At 43.0% G+C, this 16,116-nt stretch overlaps 1 protein-coding gene across 3 annotated transcripts in view; it reads left to right on the top strand.

Moving 5' to 3' along the window:
• The window catches only part of TPH2 (tryptophan hydroxylase 2), a 107,822-nt gene that overhangs the window by 55,853 nt on the left and 35,853 nt on the right, over positions 1 to 16,116 (top strand). For all 3 annotated transcript variants that reach the window (XM_060164568.1, XM_060164567.1, XM_060164566.1), the window contains one exon: positions 12,912 to 13,038. In XM_060164568.1, the coding sequence (XP_060020551.1) occupies positions 12,912 to 13,038 (127 nt within the window). The remainder of the gene's footprint in view (positions 1 to 12,911; positions 13,039 to 16,116) is intronic.

The following is a 16,116-nucleotide window of genomic DNA, read 5'->3' as shown; positions in this document are numbered from 1 at the left end:
TAGAAGTGAGGCTCTTTCTCCCTTGGAGCACTGCCTGAGGCAGGGGTTCTGCACACTGTTGTCGCATAGCTACTTATTTTGATCAGCTGTGATCGCAAGCAACTTTGTCACTAATCGAGTATTGAAGTTTACAAATGATTTCTTTAAAAAAAATCAATTGGGTCAAATTCAAGGTTATTCCAATAAGAGCATCCCTCTCACTCAGTGGAATGACAGGGAAAGAGACAGAGCTCTAAGTTACATGGGTGTGCGAGCATCACCTGGCATGCGAATAGTGGCAGGAGAAAAATTTGCGAAGCCATCCCCCCAATCTCCTGCTCTCCTCTTTGCTTCTCTGGGAAGTCCATTGTGGTCTGTGTCATATTGCACCCTCTGGCCACTTTATCTTTTAGAACAGGGTTTCTCAACCTTGGCACTGTTGATATTTTGAGCCAAATAGTGCTTTGTTGTGGTAGGATGTTTAGCAGCATCCCTGGCCTCTACCTGCTAGACGTCAAGAGTACACTCCCACCCGTGCCAGGTGTGACAACCAAAGATGTCTCCAGAAACTGCCAGATGTCCCCAGGGGGACACATCTTCCCCAGTGAGAACCACTGTTTGAGAAGAAGCAATTTGGCAGGTCATTGTTGTTCTGTCTGACAATTATTTTTCTCTTAGAAGCAATCTGTAGACTTTGTTTCCTTTCTAAAACCCCAATCTGACTGTAGCCTTCCCTGGTTTGACCTCTGTTGGTTCCCTGTTACATACAAGGAAAAAGTCAAAAATGTTTGATATCATCAAATCACATCTTCTGTCTCTCCTTCTACCCCCTCCAAAACCTTATGCTCCAGCCATACTGGACTTCTCACCATCCCCATGAGCCTGTTGGTTCATGCCTTTGCACAGGCGTGAGCCAGCGCAGGTGGTTCATTTGGCCTGGAATGACTCTTGTGAAATCATTTTAATTCTCAGGATTACAGCTCAGTAGCAACCTTTTCTGTGAAGACTTTCCCAGGCAGAGCTAGATATTCCTGTAGTACTTTTCCTTACTTGTATTTTAACACTTACAACACTGCATGGTAATTATTTGTTCATGTGTCAGTCTCCTTCATCAGACTGTGATTAACTCAAGGCCAGCTGGCAAAGGCAATACGGGAACAAGAAGATCCAGACTGAGGTTGGAGTGGATCCCCGAACCTGGCATATAAAGTAAAAACTGAGTCCACAGTGGGCTGAAGCCGTGAATGCCACTGCCACCAGAAGGTGCCAGGTTTTGAGACATGCACAGAGTCCCAGGCTCAGTCTGAGATCTGTGGAGTGAAGGGAACAGGGGAAGTCCCGGCTGCACCCTGTGTGGTGGTAGCACCTCCATCTGCAGGGCTGCAGCCCCTCCACTGCTTCCTGCAGCTCTGCTTTGATTTCAAGAACTGCTGCTGGACACCCCTCCATCAATAAGGCATTTTTATATATTCAGTGTCTTCAGGCAAAGTCATGAACCATTAATGGTGGGATTTTAGACACCAGTTGAGGCTGTGAGGATAGGTCACTTGGACCAGAATAAATCACACCCAGGAGGGGCAACCTGTTTTGCTCATCTGTTTTGCTTTGGGAATGAAGATCATTTCAGAAGAAAAAAGTGGTTGTTCACTGTGAAGCTGAAGGAGAGGAGGGAAAGGAAATGTGAAGCTTGTCCCCACCTCCCCCTTATGAAAATAAGAGAGAGACAGAGACAGAGACAGAGACAGAGACAGAGGCAGAGGGAGGGAAGGAAAAAGAGAGAGACCCAACTGCACTTCACATGGTGCTAAGAAGACGTTTTCCTCCTTTGGGTAACAAACCCTGAGTATAGTCTCACCTTAATGGTAGCAAAGCTCATTGCCCTCTCTTAAAAAACAGTGTCAGTCTGTGATGTGTTCTGAGTTATATTTGAACTTCTTAAATGTGACATCAAGAAGATACACTCTGAAATTGGCAAGCAGTGGTGCAGGTCCCTGCAGGACTGTCCTGTGTGTGGGTGTGCTGTGCATGTCTAAAGTGAGGGGGAGGACAGTGCACCAGAACAGTGGTAGGAGCATCTCTGGATTTGCCTCTAGAAGATTCTTGCTGGAGAGGGGCGGTGGAGATCCAGTGTGTTTCCTAAACTGGTCTTGGGCACACTGCAGGGAGAAGAGAGTTGGAGGTATCCTTCCCTCACTCCTTGGCCTTGTCTGGCCTGGTCTCGTCTCTGATGTCAGCCTTCTGGTGTTCAGAGGGCGCTTTGGATTTTCAGCTGTCATATGCATCCTACCCGCCCACCCCCAGTTCCTCTTTAGTTCGTTTGGCTTTTCCTCCCCGGACACTTCCTTCTAGGGGATCTGTGGTCTCTATTCTTCACAGTTTCAACAGACTTCTTGAATGTGTTTTGTGCAAGGTGGATGTTAAATACTTGCTCACTGAATTTGCATGTGCACATGTACTTGTGTATATGACTTTCAATTTTATCTGTAGTCCTGACGGCCAGTGGTATCTTAGAAATGCAGAGCTCTTTAATAAGAAATACGGTTTAATGAAACCATATTTTCCTGGGGCCAAATCTCATGCTTTTCTTCAGAAGCTGTGTGGACTGACAGAGGTCTTGGAAATGAAGGAGGGTAAGGCAAGAAGGTCCTATTTTCTAAGGTATTATAATCCAGTCTTGCTGTCTCCAGTATAGGCCAAACCCACCCATCCCATCTAGATTTCTGGATGAAGACCAGAGGTGGCCAGATGCCTCGAGGTTCTGTACCTCTGGAACATAAAACGTTGCCCAGAGCAGTGTTGAAACACACATCCATAGCACAACCCTCTTACCCCTTGTCCTCTGCTCAGGGAGAAGCAACCAGGCGTTTTCAATATAAACATACGTTCTTCAACATCAGTTCTTGGAGGTCAAGCCAGTACAATATCTGTCTTTCCAGTAGAGCTATCGCCAAAGTAATAGTGCCGTTTTTGCACCAGAAATCCCTTTAAAAAATGTTTTAATGAAAACATTAAAAAATATGCTTTCTGTTTTGTTTTTCAGATGTTGTGCTTAATATACTAGTAACAGAAATATCCTTTGCACAGCATAGCATAAGCTTATTCAGTCAGGGAGTTTCGGATTCAGGGCAGCATTGGGATGATTGATGATTCAGTACAGACTGATGCAGATCTGTCTTCTTCTGCTCTTTCCCGCTGTGTCACTTCTCAAATCAGAGAGCAAACTTCCACCACTAGGAAAAAAGTCATGTCACCGTTAACTCATACTGCAGTGTTTACTGCCATAATGCAACTAAATGCATCTGCGTTAAGGAAAATCTTTCTTGTCATAGTTGGACACTTTAGGGGCAATTAATGTTATTTTTAACTATAACTGTTTTAAAGTTTAAAAAAGGTTTTACAGTCAGGTGATTTTTCTTATCATTGCTGCTGTGTTCCACTTTTACAAGAAAAATAAAAGTGAATGATTTCTAAATTTAGTTTTCATCTATTTCTAAGCTAAGCAAGTGAATTTGATGCTTAGCCTTTGCTTATTAGAACAGAACCCGCTCTAAAACTGGCAGATGTCATTCATTTCCTTTTCCTGTGGCTCAGTCATTAATCCTGACATTATCTGTTAAATAACAATACCAGCAGGTGAAGACACAGGCTTTCAAATTTATAAGAAACATTGACTGCCCCTCTCTTGATCGAAGAGATGCCTTTCACTAGGTCTGTCATGAGAGGGAAGATAGGACTTTTCCTTCTGCGACTTTCCCTCCTTGCTGCCGTCTGAGGGATTCTGGGTCTGTGAACTTGTCTGATTCAAGCCCTGACCGTGATGGGTGTTTTTAATATTGGGCCTTGCTAAAGTCACATCTGGGCAAGGTCTTACTGAAGAGCCAGGAAGATAAGCCAGAGCTTTATAGAGTTTCACCTTCATTCGTATGAGCTCTGGCTTAGCTTAAACTTGCTCTTTCCCACAGATCACCCTCATCCCTGCCAAGCACAGCGCCGAGCTTCCTGCCCAGCCAACTGGCTTCCTCCACGGTGCTATCATCATTTTGCTGTTCAGGAGAGCAGGGCAGCATCGTACCAGCGATTCTTAGAAAATGGCATGTTCTCAGAAAGCTGTTCCCATCTGGCCTCCCTTTCCTGAGTTTTAACCTGGAGCTCACACTCCAAGCTTAGCAGCCATCGTCTCCCTCGGGAGAAACTTGGTTTGGGCTACACCCAGGGTCAGTTAAGACATTAGAGGCCCTAAGCCGAGAATATTTTCACCCCTTCCATTCTCCAACATAGATAAGTTCAACAACAACAACAGCAGCAGAAGCAATAAGAATATATTTTTTACTACTAATAGCCAGCATGTATATATCAATATGTGCAGGCGCTATTTTAAGTGTTGTATGTGGATGAACTCAATAATCGCAACAACCCTCTGGCGTGTGCGTTACTGTTATTATTCTGAATTTATGGATGAGGAAATTGAGACACAGAACGTTTAACTAACTTGCTCAAGGTCACACAGCTGGTAAATAGGGGAGTCAGGATTTGAACTCAGGGAGCAGTGCCAGCATCTTTTGGATTAACCACTCTTCTATATTCAAAAGTAACACTATAGAGGAAAACTCAAACTTGTATATGTGCTGAAGTTGAATAGCTTCTTTCTTGCTTTTCCAATTATAAATCTTATGTAAGATAGTTGAGAGTGACGCTTTCTTTCTTGAATTTGGTGGCCCTGCTTTGCCACAACCCTAAGTACTGGATGTGCTTATTGGATGGTCTAGTGCTGTGCTGTCCCGTCCAGCGTTCGGTCCAACTACCAGGCTTTGTTAGAAGTCCGCTCTCTCCTTTGATCTTCACAGGGCCACCATTAGTCTGCCCCTTTATCAAGAGGAGGCATCTTTTTGTTTGTTTGTTTGTTTTTGTTTTTCCGCGGGGCCCCTCACCGGCCATGGCCCCTCCCGTTGCGGAGCATAGGCTCCGGGCACAGGCTCCGGAGGCGTAGGCTCAGCGGCCATGGCCCACGGGCCTAGTCGCTCCGCGGCATGTGGGATCCCCCCAGACCGGGGCACGAACCCGCGTCCCCTGCACCGGCAGGCGGGCCCCCAACCACTGCGCCACCAGGGAAGCCCTAGAGGAGGCATCTTTTATTTCACTGGGGAAAAGAAGGGGAAAGTGCCTCGCTACAGAGCAGTGATGCATCCTTCTGTCTGCATCCTCAGGCAGAAGGCCCTATGGACCACATGCCCAAACTCCAGGCCCCACTATCAGCTCTCAGTGTGACTGTTGGTAAGCCACTTAACCTCCCTGTGTGAGGGCTGATGAAATAATGCTTTGATCTTTGCAGAGAAAAAGGCTTTATATAAATACCAAATAGGTTTATTCTTCCTTGCCACCTCTTAAATTCACGTGGAGGCTGAGGTGCCTTGTAACATTCCAGAGCATCCTTAGTTACAAGGCCCACGTTCCTAGACCTGGACTCCCAAGTTTTCAGTCATAATACTGTGTCTAGTTTTGTGAGGTGCCTCAAAGCAGAAATAACCCCTAGGACTTTTTATGGGAGCCTTTTGTCTCCAAAGCTCCGAGCACTCTAACAATAGACATTCTATAAACCGCCCCTCCCCCCCCCACAACCCTATACATTATTTAAAACCTGTGCATTTTGAAACCAAATTTGTATCTAAGTGCCTGCTAGAGCCCTGTTGTTCTCTTAGGCTGTTAATGGTAGTGACTTGGGATACAGCTTTCAGCTTGTGTATGTATATATTTTAGCAGACTCAAAGCAGGATCCCTTTTTTTCCCTACCGCTCCACCCTCGCCAAGGTTTGCCTTCCTTGTGTGGTGCCTGGAACCCAAAATTAGCACTCATAAGCATCCACACCTGAGTCACAATTCATAGTCCCTCAGCACCATGTCCTCAGGGAGAAGCTCACTTAGGTACTTTCAGGTGTGGAAGACGGAGGTGACCTGGGAAAAAAGTTATTTTAGGAATATTTGCTTTTTAAAATTGCAAGTTCAGAAGAAATTCAAAGTGACTGAATTTTAGGCAAGGAAGAGGTAACCACTGGCTGTACCTCTTCACCACCATGTCGAGCATTATATCTATGGACAGGCAGAGAAGCCACCACAGGAGAGAAGGAAAAATGTCCTTTCTGACATTTCCCACATGTGCTCTGTTCGGCTGACGTCATTCCACTCATGGCTACGAGGTAGGCAGGATTGTCCCCATTTTACAGATGGCAATTCCGAAGATCAGTGAAGTCAGGTCATTTCCCTATGGACACACAACTAGAAAATACCAAAACCGAGATCTAGTCCAAGCCCTTATGCTACACTGGCAATTAGGAAAACTATGCTTGGGATTCCTTTAGATTCACCTCTGTATGGTACAGTAGAACCCCACCATCTCTGTTTGATTCTGTTGAGTTCAGAAAGCAGTTACTGAACATCTATTACGTGCCAGGCTTTTCTAAGCACCAGGAACCCAGAGATGAACATGGCATGACCTGTGTCCTGGAGAAACTTACTGCTGCTTATTGAAGTGATAAAATATCTTCCAAAAGGGCAAAACCTACTGAAGTACAATAGACTTAGGTGTAAGTATAATTTAATGTGTGATAATACCTAACTTGTTGGGAATTTATGTTTCTAATGCATTATCTTACGATACTGTTTAAGAACTCCATGAGATAAGGACCCTTATAATCTCCAGTTTACAGGCGAAAAAACAATACATCCGTGCTGTCCAATATGGTAGAGATGTGACTATTTAAATGTATTAAGTAAAATGAAATAAAACCATAAATTTAGTTCCTCAGTAGTGCTGGTCACATTTAAGATGTTCAATAATCACCTGAACCAAGTGGCTTACCATATTGGACGATGCAGATACAGAATATTTCCATCATTGCAGGAAGCCCTATTGCACATCACTGTGCGAAGTAACTTGCCTACACAGGAATGTGCAACATGGACTTAGGGCTGACTCCTGACTATATACAGTTCTTATAACCCTTATGTGATATTACCTCCTTAATATCTAGTGAAAATTTGGGGAGGGGGAGCACACGGGGAAAGAGTTAAAAAATCTCTTATTTATTCAAGAGATAAGAAATATCTGAGATGAAGGGGAACTGGAGACCTATGGACAGTTTCCCTTGAAGCCCTTTTGTGGTACTTGTAAGAACTGGAAACTATTTCTTTCACTAGATCAGGAAAGTTAGTACTTGCTGTTTGCTCTTTGATGGAACCATGAGGTAACTTTTGCTAAGGGTTATTCTAGGATTATGTCTTATTTACTTTTAAGTCTCAGTTCCTAACATAGCAGTTGGCATGTAACAGGTACACAAAAATGCTTCTTGAACTAAATTCCAAAAAAAAAATAAGTGTAATATCTTCTGCTAGTCTTAATAGAGTTGTACTGAAGAAGAGTAGCATTGATGGCCTTCCTTATGATTCCTAGGGGGAAAGAAAGAAAGATTTCCACCAGGGCAATATTCAGGTGCTTGGCTTCATAAAAAGAGGGCCACGTATGTATTTATCTATAACCTGACAGGGACACAAGGCGGAGTGACCCTCAGAACTGCCTAAAACCTTATCTTATGGGCCAGATTTTACAGTATGCTATTTTAAATCTAAAGAAACTCTGTATATGTCTCTAAAACAAGCACTGAAAACAATTGCCTCAGTACCAAATTAATTCCTGTTATTATCTCCTCAGTGAAGTGAAAACAAACCAAGTCAGCCCCTTTTCAATGCGTCCCAGTGTGTTATCCCAGATTACTCGCACTTGCCCACCAAAGGTTGCGTGAAAGCTGAAAAAATACCCTATTTTGGCTTCCAGGTCCTCCTCCAGCTTCTTTTCATCAGTGCAACCTCCACCCCCCATCCCCCAACCCCCAACCCCATCTTCCTTTTCCTCTCTTCATGATTTAGCTAAAGTGTTGGCTTCCCTGTTATTTAGAACAAACAAAACCTATAGCAATAGGGTTTTAAAGACAGATGTGCTGATTTGGGATGGGAAGCAAAGGCTGCATGCCCACTCACTGCTTCTTAAAAGCTTTAATTTACAGCAAAAATAAAAAGTTGTTCAACGCGGATGAGTCAGCTTTGAAAACTGATAAGAGGAGAAGAATGCCAGACCCATTTTGAATTTGAACTTAACAACTAGGACCCTTCTTTTCCCAGCAGCAAAGTGATTGCAGCTTCCTTAGAATGATTTAAGAATTCCCTGGAGGCATTTTGCCCGGGTCCCTTTGTAAGCTTTAGAATCCTCTTAACAGGGCTTATCAGAGAAGATTCCAATTTAGAGCAGCAAAAAGTTTAGTGTCTGATATCAGCTCTAGCTTTTCTTTTTCTTTCTTTCTATTTTTTTTTTCAAAAGGAGACATGATGTTTTACAGTGTTAACAGTTTTGAAAGGTCCTACATTTCCAGTGAACACAGTGCTTCTGTGAAAAGGGCTCTGAGAAGCATTATTCAGGCGAAAATGCATCAAAGGGATGTGAGTTAAAAAGAGAAAAGTTTGCCGTTGTGGATGGAGATTGGAGGCAGCGTGTGCTGACAGGTGCAATTATAGCCAAATAATTGAATCTTTTAAGAGAGATCTGGTGAGATAAGGCAGTAGTTGTGGACTCACATCGGAAACCTGTTCATAATTAGATATTCAGGGTTCCAGCTGTGGATGAAACACCAGCATAGGGATCGTGAACTACTTTACAGACAGGACATAATAGCTATTGCACTTTGTGAAGCGGTGTGAGACAGCATGACTTCAGTCCCACGGAAATTAATTGATACAAAGTTTGGAGAGGAGGCTCAGGCTTCTCCTGCAGATTCCCAACAGTCTGGAATCTCTTTCAGCCCCTGAAAGCTAGTCACCCCAGCTTCCAAGTCCTTTGGTCTCAAAGAAACTAAAAAAAAAGTCAACTTTTCAAAGTTAATTAATTGCTTTAATTAGCAACATTAAACATCTTTCTTTGTTGTCTGAAGAGTTTCCAGGGACTTCAGTTTCCTTTGTCTATACCACGTGTCTTAGCCAAAGACACTGGGATGAGAACAACCCAGTGTTTATTTCTGAGAATGTTCCACCAAAGTCATAAACGATAATAACGTTATTTATGGTCTTGAAATATAGGTGCTTGAGCCTTGACTCAGTGAGAAGTGGGGTTCCTGTAGGAACTGCATCTCTACTTGCTCAGAGATCTGAACAGCAGTTCCTTCTTAGGGTCTCTACGTGGAGACAGAGCGGAGAAGAAGGTACAAAGTAGCGCAATCATTTCTACTTAGAACAGGGCAAAGGCATCCCAAGCATTCCATTAGTAATTCTGTTAGAATTCTTGCTTCAGGCTTTCATTCTTAATGAAACAGTATAACTTATTCTGCTGTGTTGTATGATTTTTTTCTTTCAAATTTATACTTTCTCTTCTGTGTATGGTTGGATTACCTTGTAATGCTATTAAATGTTCTTAAGTTGGCTGTGGGCTATAGGTTTCTGATAATTACACCTTAACTTAAATTTCAGGTGATAGCTCCTTTTCTACCACAAAGAATTGACTCCAAGTCTTTGGATCTCTCGTATTTTCCTTCTTCTTTCCTTTTTAACTGCCAACTTTTTGCTTTCCCTTCTACCTATAAGCCTTTGGACTCCATTGTTACTTAGGCAGGTAGAAGACTGTCTTCTTCAAGTATTTAACAAGCTCAAGAGTAAACCCAGTTTTGCAACAAGAATCCACCACTGTAACCATGACCTGTCCCATTCTCACACTGGGAAGCACCCAGCACTGTGCCTGGCCCATCGGAAGCATTCAATACCTGTTGGCCACAATAGTTGTTCTTTTAGCTACTGTTTAATTTATTTATTCATACCATGAGCTAATACTCACCATCTTTAGTATTTCCCTGGAATTTGACATCTGGTCTAATTTTGAAATTATTGTTGTCATATTTTCTGCCTGGTTCAGTAGGAGTGTTTTAGTACTTACATCATAAGCTACAGTGGTGGGCCTCTCAATTCCAACATTGGTGCAGACTGCATGACCTTTAAAAAACTGATCACAGGAGTGCGTCTACAGGGTCCACTCTCAGCATAGAAGTATGCTGAATCAAACACCTTTAACTGATCGCTAACTGAGTCAAGTGCATGTGGAGGAGTAACTTGCTACCTAGTGAGCTTTCCTTACCACCTTTCGTTGTTCCTCAGTATGTATGTATGTTTGTATGATGTAATTTTAGTGGCATTAAATTTGGGCAGCTCAAAATTACATAATCACATTTAGCTTTAGTTTTAAGTACTAGTTGCTTGAAGCCTGTTCAGGGTGTTCTGAGCATCGTCTGTTACGACAGAGGGTCTCCACCCTGCCTGTGTCTTATACCTGCTCGGGCCTGTCCCAGAGAGTCTGACTGCATTGCTCTTATGTAGCGCCCAGTCATTGTTTTTTTGGTTTTTTTGTTTTTTTGTTTTTTGCGGTACGCGGGCCTCTCACTGTTGTGGCCTCTCCTGTTGCAGAGCACAGGCTCCGGACTTGTAGGCTCAGCGGCCATGGCTCACCGGCCCAGCCGCTCCGCGGCACATGGGATCCCCCCGGACCGGGGCACGAACCCACATCCCCCGTGTCGGCAGGCGGACCCCCAACCACTGCGCCACCAGGGAAGCCCCATTGGTATTTTTAAAATGGCTCCTCGGGTAATCTGGAGGGTTGAGGACTGAGTGGCAGGAAAAGAGACTTAGGACACACTGGCTACATTTTTACTTGTGCTAACCAGCTTGGTTAAACGTTCTCCACAACTGAAGCTGTGCCCCGCCCAGCCCTTCTCGTTTACTCCACCTTGTAAGTTAATAGAACAGAAGGAGCACAGCTTTGAGTCAGAGGAATTTGATTTCAAATCTTGTCTCTGTCTCTTATTAACAGTGTGTCCTTGGAAAAAAAATGCTTAAATTTACTGAATGTTACCCCCATTTGTCAAATGGGAATAATGAGGCTTCTTTGTAAGTGAAGATGAAATTACTAATGGGATATGAAAACATTTAGCCCAGTACCCAGCACATAATAGGAGCTCAGTATATGTTAGCTTTCTTTTTTAATAAATTTATTTATTTATTTATTTTTGGCCACGTTGGGTCTTCGTTGCTATGCACGGGTTTTCTCTAGTTGCAGCAAGCGGTGGCTTCTCGTTGCGGAGCACGGGCTCTATGCACGCAGGCTTCAGTAGCTGTGGCTCGAAGGCTCTAGACCGCAGGCTCAGTAGTTGTGGCGCACAGGCTTAGTTGCTCCGTGGCACATGGGATCTTTTTGGACCAGGGCTTGAACCCATGTCCCCTGCATTGGCAGGCGGATTCTTAACCACTGCGCCACCAGGGAAGGCACTATGTTAGCTTTCTTTTTTTCCTCCTTCTGTCTTTAATTTCTTCATAGGTAAAATGAAGGGCTCTGATAACATTAAATTCTCCTTATGCCCTAAAATCCAATGAGTCTGATTCACCACCTTAAGGAGTGTGACTGGAGAGTAACCACCACATATGCTTTTCCACAAATTCAATTTCTGTACAAAAAGGAGGCTGTTGGCACACAGTTGATAGAGAATGAATTTGGAGTTTCTTTCAGTATCATGTCCACGTATTCATTTGGCTGCTTTTTCAACCTGATGTGTCTGGGAAGTGGCTGGCCAGGGTTGGGCATGTGGTTTGAGCTGTGGGAACAGAACTTTTTGACCAAGTAATGCCGTATGTCTTACGTTGGCACCCATCGTCTACCCTTGAACACCATTCCCTTGCTTCAGCCTCATGACCATCCAACTTGCTTTCTACTTGTGATATTGGTGGTAGTACCTGGCATTTATGTTATAGCATCTATTTGAAGTGATACACTTACGAGGAACTCAGGTGAAATTAGGAAACATCTTTCAGTTACTACCTGGCTCATTAGTTTTTGTCAAGAAAATAAAATATTGTTGCCTTTTGATTCATTTCCAGTCATATATTCCAGGATAGCTTGGTATCAGGAAACGGTTTGTGATTCATGGCAATGACTCAGGAAGGCATCCGCCTTGCTTCATGGTGACACATACCTGCCTTTGCCTGGTCTCTGGCTCCAAGTGAAAGCACAGGCAAATGAGAGAGGATGTAAACTTCTATTATTACCTAGTTCAGGCTAGTCAAAGCAAGGGACTGGGAGGGTCTTCCAGTGGGAAGGCTCAAAAGAGTTGCTTGTGTTATAGACAGATAAATGGTCCATGGGAAAAGATATCTGTTGATGACAATAGGATCTTCTGCTGTTTCCCAGTGCCCTGCAAAGTGTAACATGGGATGCAGTGTAACTTAAGGGTTGAGAACAAGAGTTTAGAAATCATGATAAGCTGGATTCAAGTTTTGGCTTTATCATTATCTGTAGCAAGAATTGGCAAACTTTTTCAGTAAAGGTCCAACTAATAAATGTTTTAGGCTTTGTGGGCCATATGGTCTCAGTCACAACTACTCAACTCTGCCGTTTTAGGCAAAAGGAGCCATAGACAATACATTAATGAACGGGCATGGCTGTGTTCCAATAAAACTTTATTTACAGAAACAGGCAGTAGGCCAGATTTGACCTGCAGCTGTAGTTTGCACACCCCTGGTCTATAGAATATTGCACCAATAAGTTACTTTAATTCAAGTTTCTCTTGAGTATTCAAAGAGACAGTGCATGTAATAAAACACTTAACACATGTTTGGCATATGATACACTCTTGAAAATAGTAGTCACTATTATTTTGTTAACATATTATATATCACATAATTTAAGATGCCATGGTTGTAAGATGTATCTGGATTTCAGAGTTGATAAAAAATCTTAGGATTGGTGAAATTTGGTAACATTAATTACAGTAGCAAGGTTATAATTAGAATTTTAGGTCTTGTTCTGCCAGTGATAGCTTAACTTGTCTAACATTTCTCTGTGATGTTTTTCTTTTCAGAGACACATGTCACGAACTCCTGGGACATGTCCCTCTACTTGCGGATCCTAAGTTTGCTCAGTTTTCACAAGAAATAGGCCTGGCATCTCTGGGAGCATCAGATGAAGACGTTCAGAAACTAGCCACAGTGAGTTCATTTTCAACCTAAAAACCCATTCTGTTTATGTCCATTCGTAAGGTAAAGAAAGTTTTAGAGTTACTGACTATGAGTGATAAGGCAAACACTCTGGAGAGGGCATGGCGTCTTTACTTTTCCCCATGTGTGTTCCTTTGAAGCACAATGTGTTCTTGGCCTATTAACTGTCAAAATCTTTGTATTTTATCCTTCTCATTCAGGGATTGGCTAGATTGTAAATATTTGAGGCTTGCAGGTCATGAGGTCTCTGTCATAACTACTTAGCTCAGCCAGTGTGGTGTAAAAGCAGTCACAGACAGTACATAAATGAATAAGTGTGGCTGTGTTCTGATAAAACTTTATTTATAAAAGCTGGCAGTGGGCCAGATTTGGTCTGTGTGCTGCAATTTGCCAACTCTTGTTCTAGTTCAACGTTTATTTCCTAGAAACATTTGTAATAATGAAAATTATGCATTTATGGTAAAGTAGAGGTTGTACTCAGGATTATTTCTGATTAGTCAGTATGGGTTTGGTCAGACGCAATTTGAGCCAGCAATAAGCAGCTCATGCTAAACAATTATTAAAAGTGCAAAACCAGAAAAAGAGTTAATAGATACTATGGTCTCAGCAAGGTTCTTCTCAAAACAATCAGTATGAGAGGAAAGGTGTCATGTTGGCGGCTACCTTTAAGCTGCTGAAGAGCCAGCTCTAGCAAGCTCATATGCCACATCCTAGCCCCATTTCAAGGAGCCCCGAGTAAGAAAGAGCAGGTTTAGCAAGCTCACTTAGCTACAGGGTCCAGTCTGTTAGCCTCAATGAGCAAAGGTACTGGAGGAAGAAAATATAGGATCCTAAATTGTATTTGACACAGACACACACTGATGGCGTATTAGGCATGTAGGAATATTCTTCACTCCCACCAAGAAACAAGTGTTCTCCTAGATTTCTTAAGATGCAAAGCCCTTTCAGTATACCTTTGGTTTCCTAATTTTGATAGAGATACAGGAACTGAGAAATATTTTTCTACTAAAAGAGAAATCGCAGTGCAAAAGCCATGCTGTTGGCGTCAGTGTGGAGATGAGCAGGGTTGAATGGGGCCTGCGGTGGACTCAGGAGAGCATGCCTCTTCTACAGCACGAGGCTGCCAGATGGGAATGTGGGCCTTTGTGTGGCTGGACCTCCAAAATTTTGAGAGAGGCTGGAAATCTAGATTTCTAAGCGAAATTTAATGATTTAAAAATGTTGGCTCTTGGGCTTCCCTGGTGGCGCAGTGGTTGAGGGTCCACCTGCCGATGCAGGGGACACGGGTTCGTGCCCCGGTCCGGGAGGATCCCACATGCCGCGGAACAACTAGGCCCGTGAGCCGTGGCCGCTGAGCCTGCGTGTCCGGAGCCTGTGCTCCGCAGCGGGAGAGGCTGCAGCGGTGAGAGGCCCACGTACTGCAAGGAAAAAAAAAATGTTGGCTCTTAAAAAGAAATCTATCATTACAAGCTGAGGAAAATATATTTGTAGACTGAATTAGGAGCTAGGCTTCCAATCTGTAACCTGTACTCCAGGGATTGTATCTCACATATATTGGCTATTACTGCGTAACAAGTAATTCCAAAATTTAGTGGCTTAAAACAATAAACATTTATTATCTCATAGTTTCTGTGTTTGGAGATTTGGCAGTAGCTTAGCTGAGTGGTTTTGGCTTAGGGACTTTCCTGTGGTTGGTGTTAAGATGTGGGCTGGGCCCATAGATGTCTTCAGGTTTGGGAAAGTTCTCCCAAGATGGCTCAGTCATGTGGCTGTTGGCAGCAGGCTTCCTTCAGAAGAGAGAGAGACAGAGACAGAGACAGAGACAGAGAGAAAGAAAGAGAAGGGAAGAGACAGACAGAGATAGTTACTGAGGGAGGAAGTTGTAATGCCTTTTGTGGCTTGATCATATGCTGATCACATCAGCCACATTTTATTCATTAGAAGGGACTCACTTCAGCCCATACTCTAGGGGAGGAGAATTCGTCTCCACTGTTTGGAGAAAGGAGCATCAAAATATTTGTAGATGTATTTTAAAACCACCACAACATAAGTCCTGTTATTTAATTCTCAAACCTAAGCTCCGGCTTTAGACTCCACATTTTGGAACTTTTCTGTGCCTTTCAAATTTCTCTTGAAATGTTCTGGTTTCAGCCTTTGATCCCTACAGTTTATACTCTTGATCAGAGATGAATGTTTTGCTTACTAGTCTTATTCTGAACAGCTACAAACTGGGATTCAACCCTGCCAGGCTGTGTGTGTGTGTGTGTGTGTGTGTGTGTGTGTGTGTGTGTGTGTGTGTGTGTGCATGCCCATGTGTCCAAAGAGAGGAGAAGGAATGAGGTAGAACTTCATGGATGTGAATGTAGGTAGATCCTAGTGAGTGATCTAATTTCTTTCTTAGAAAGAAAGCAGTTTTATTGTCCCTTTCATTAAATGATGATTGATTAATTGCATCATTCAAACTAACATTCACAAAGAATATGACAGGGTCCTCACTTTTCAGAAATTCATAGTCTATATAGATAAAACTAAGATTTGTCAGAGGAGAGGAACTTTGTGCTGAGTCTTGAAAGATGAGAAAAAGCCAGCCAAGTGGTGAAGGAGGAAAGGAAGAGTAGAGGGACAGTTTCATTTAGAATAAGAAATCTTTCTGGTTTGGGGGCTACACAGGGAATGCCAGTTCACCAGTTTAGAGGGCAATGCTGAAGCCAAGGATTGCCTTTTGTGTTCATTTTCTATCATTACAATGAACAAATTACTCCTGACTTAAAACAATATAAATCTGTTATCTTACAGTTTCATAAAGTTACAAGTCTGACACACTTCTCTCTGGGCTAAGATTAAGGTGTCAGCAGGACTGTGTTCCTCTCTGGAAGCTCTGGGGGAGAATCTATTTCCTTGCTTTTTCCAGCTGCTAAGGGCTGCCTGCATTCCTTGGCTTGTGGCCCCCTTCCTCCATCTTCAGAACAGTAATGCTGCATCTCTCTGACCTTCCTACCATTGTCACATCTGTCTCACTCTCTCACTGACCATTGCTTTTTTTTTTTCTTTTTTTTTTTTTTGCGGTAC

Source organism: Lagenorhynchus albirostris, chromosome 11 (genome assembly GCF_949774975.1).
Source record: "Lagenorhynchus albirostris chromosome 11, mLagAlb1.1, whole genome shotgun sequence".
Lineage (NCBI taxonomy): Eukaryota > Metazoa > Chordata > Mammalia > Artiodactyla > Delphinidae > Lagenorhynchus > Lagenorhynchus albirostris.
Note: the sequence above shows the minus strand (reverse complement) of the source record. Positions and strands in the feature narration are given on the sequence as shown.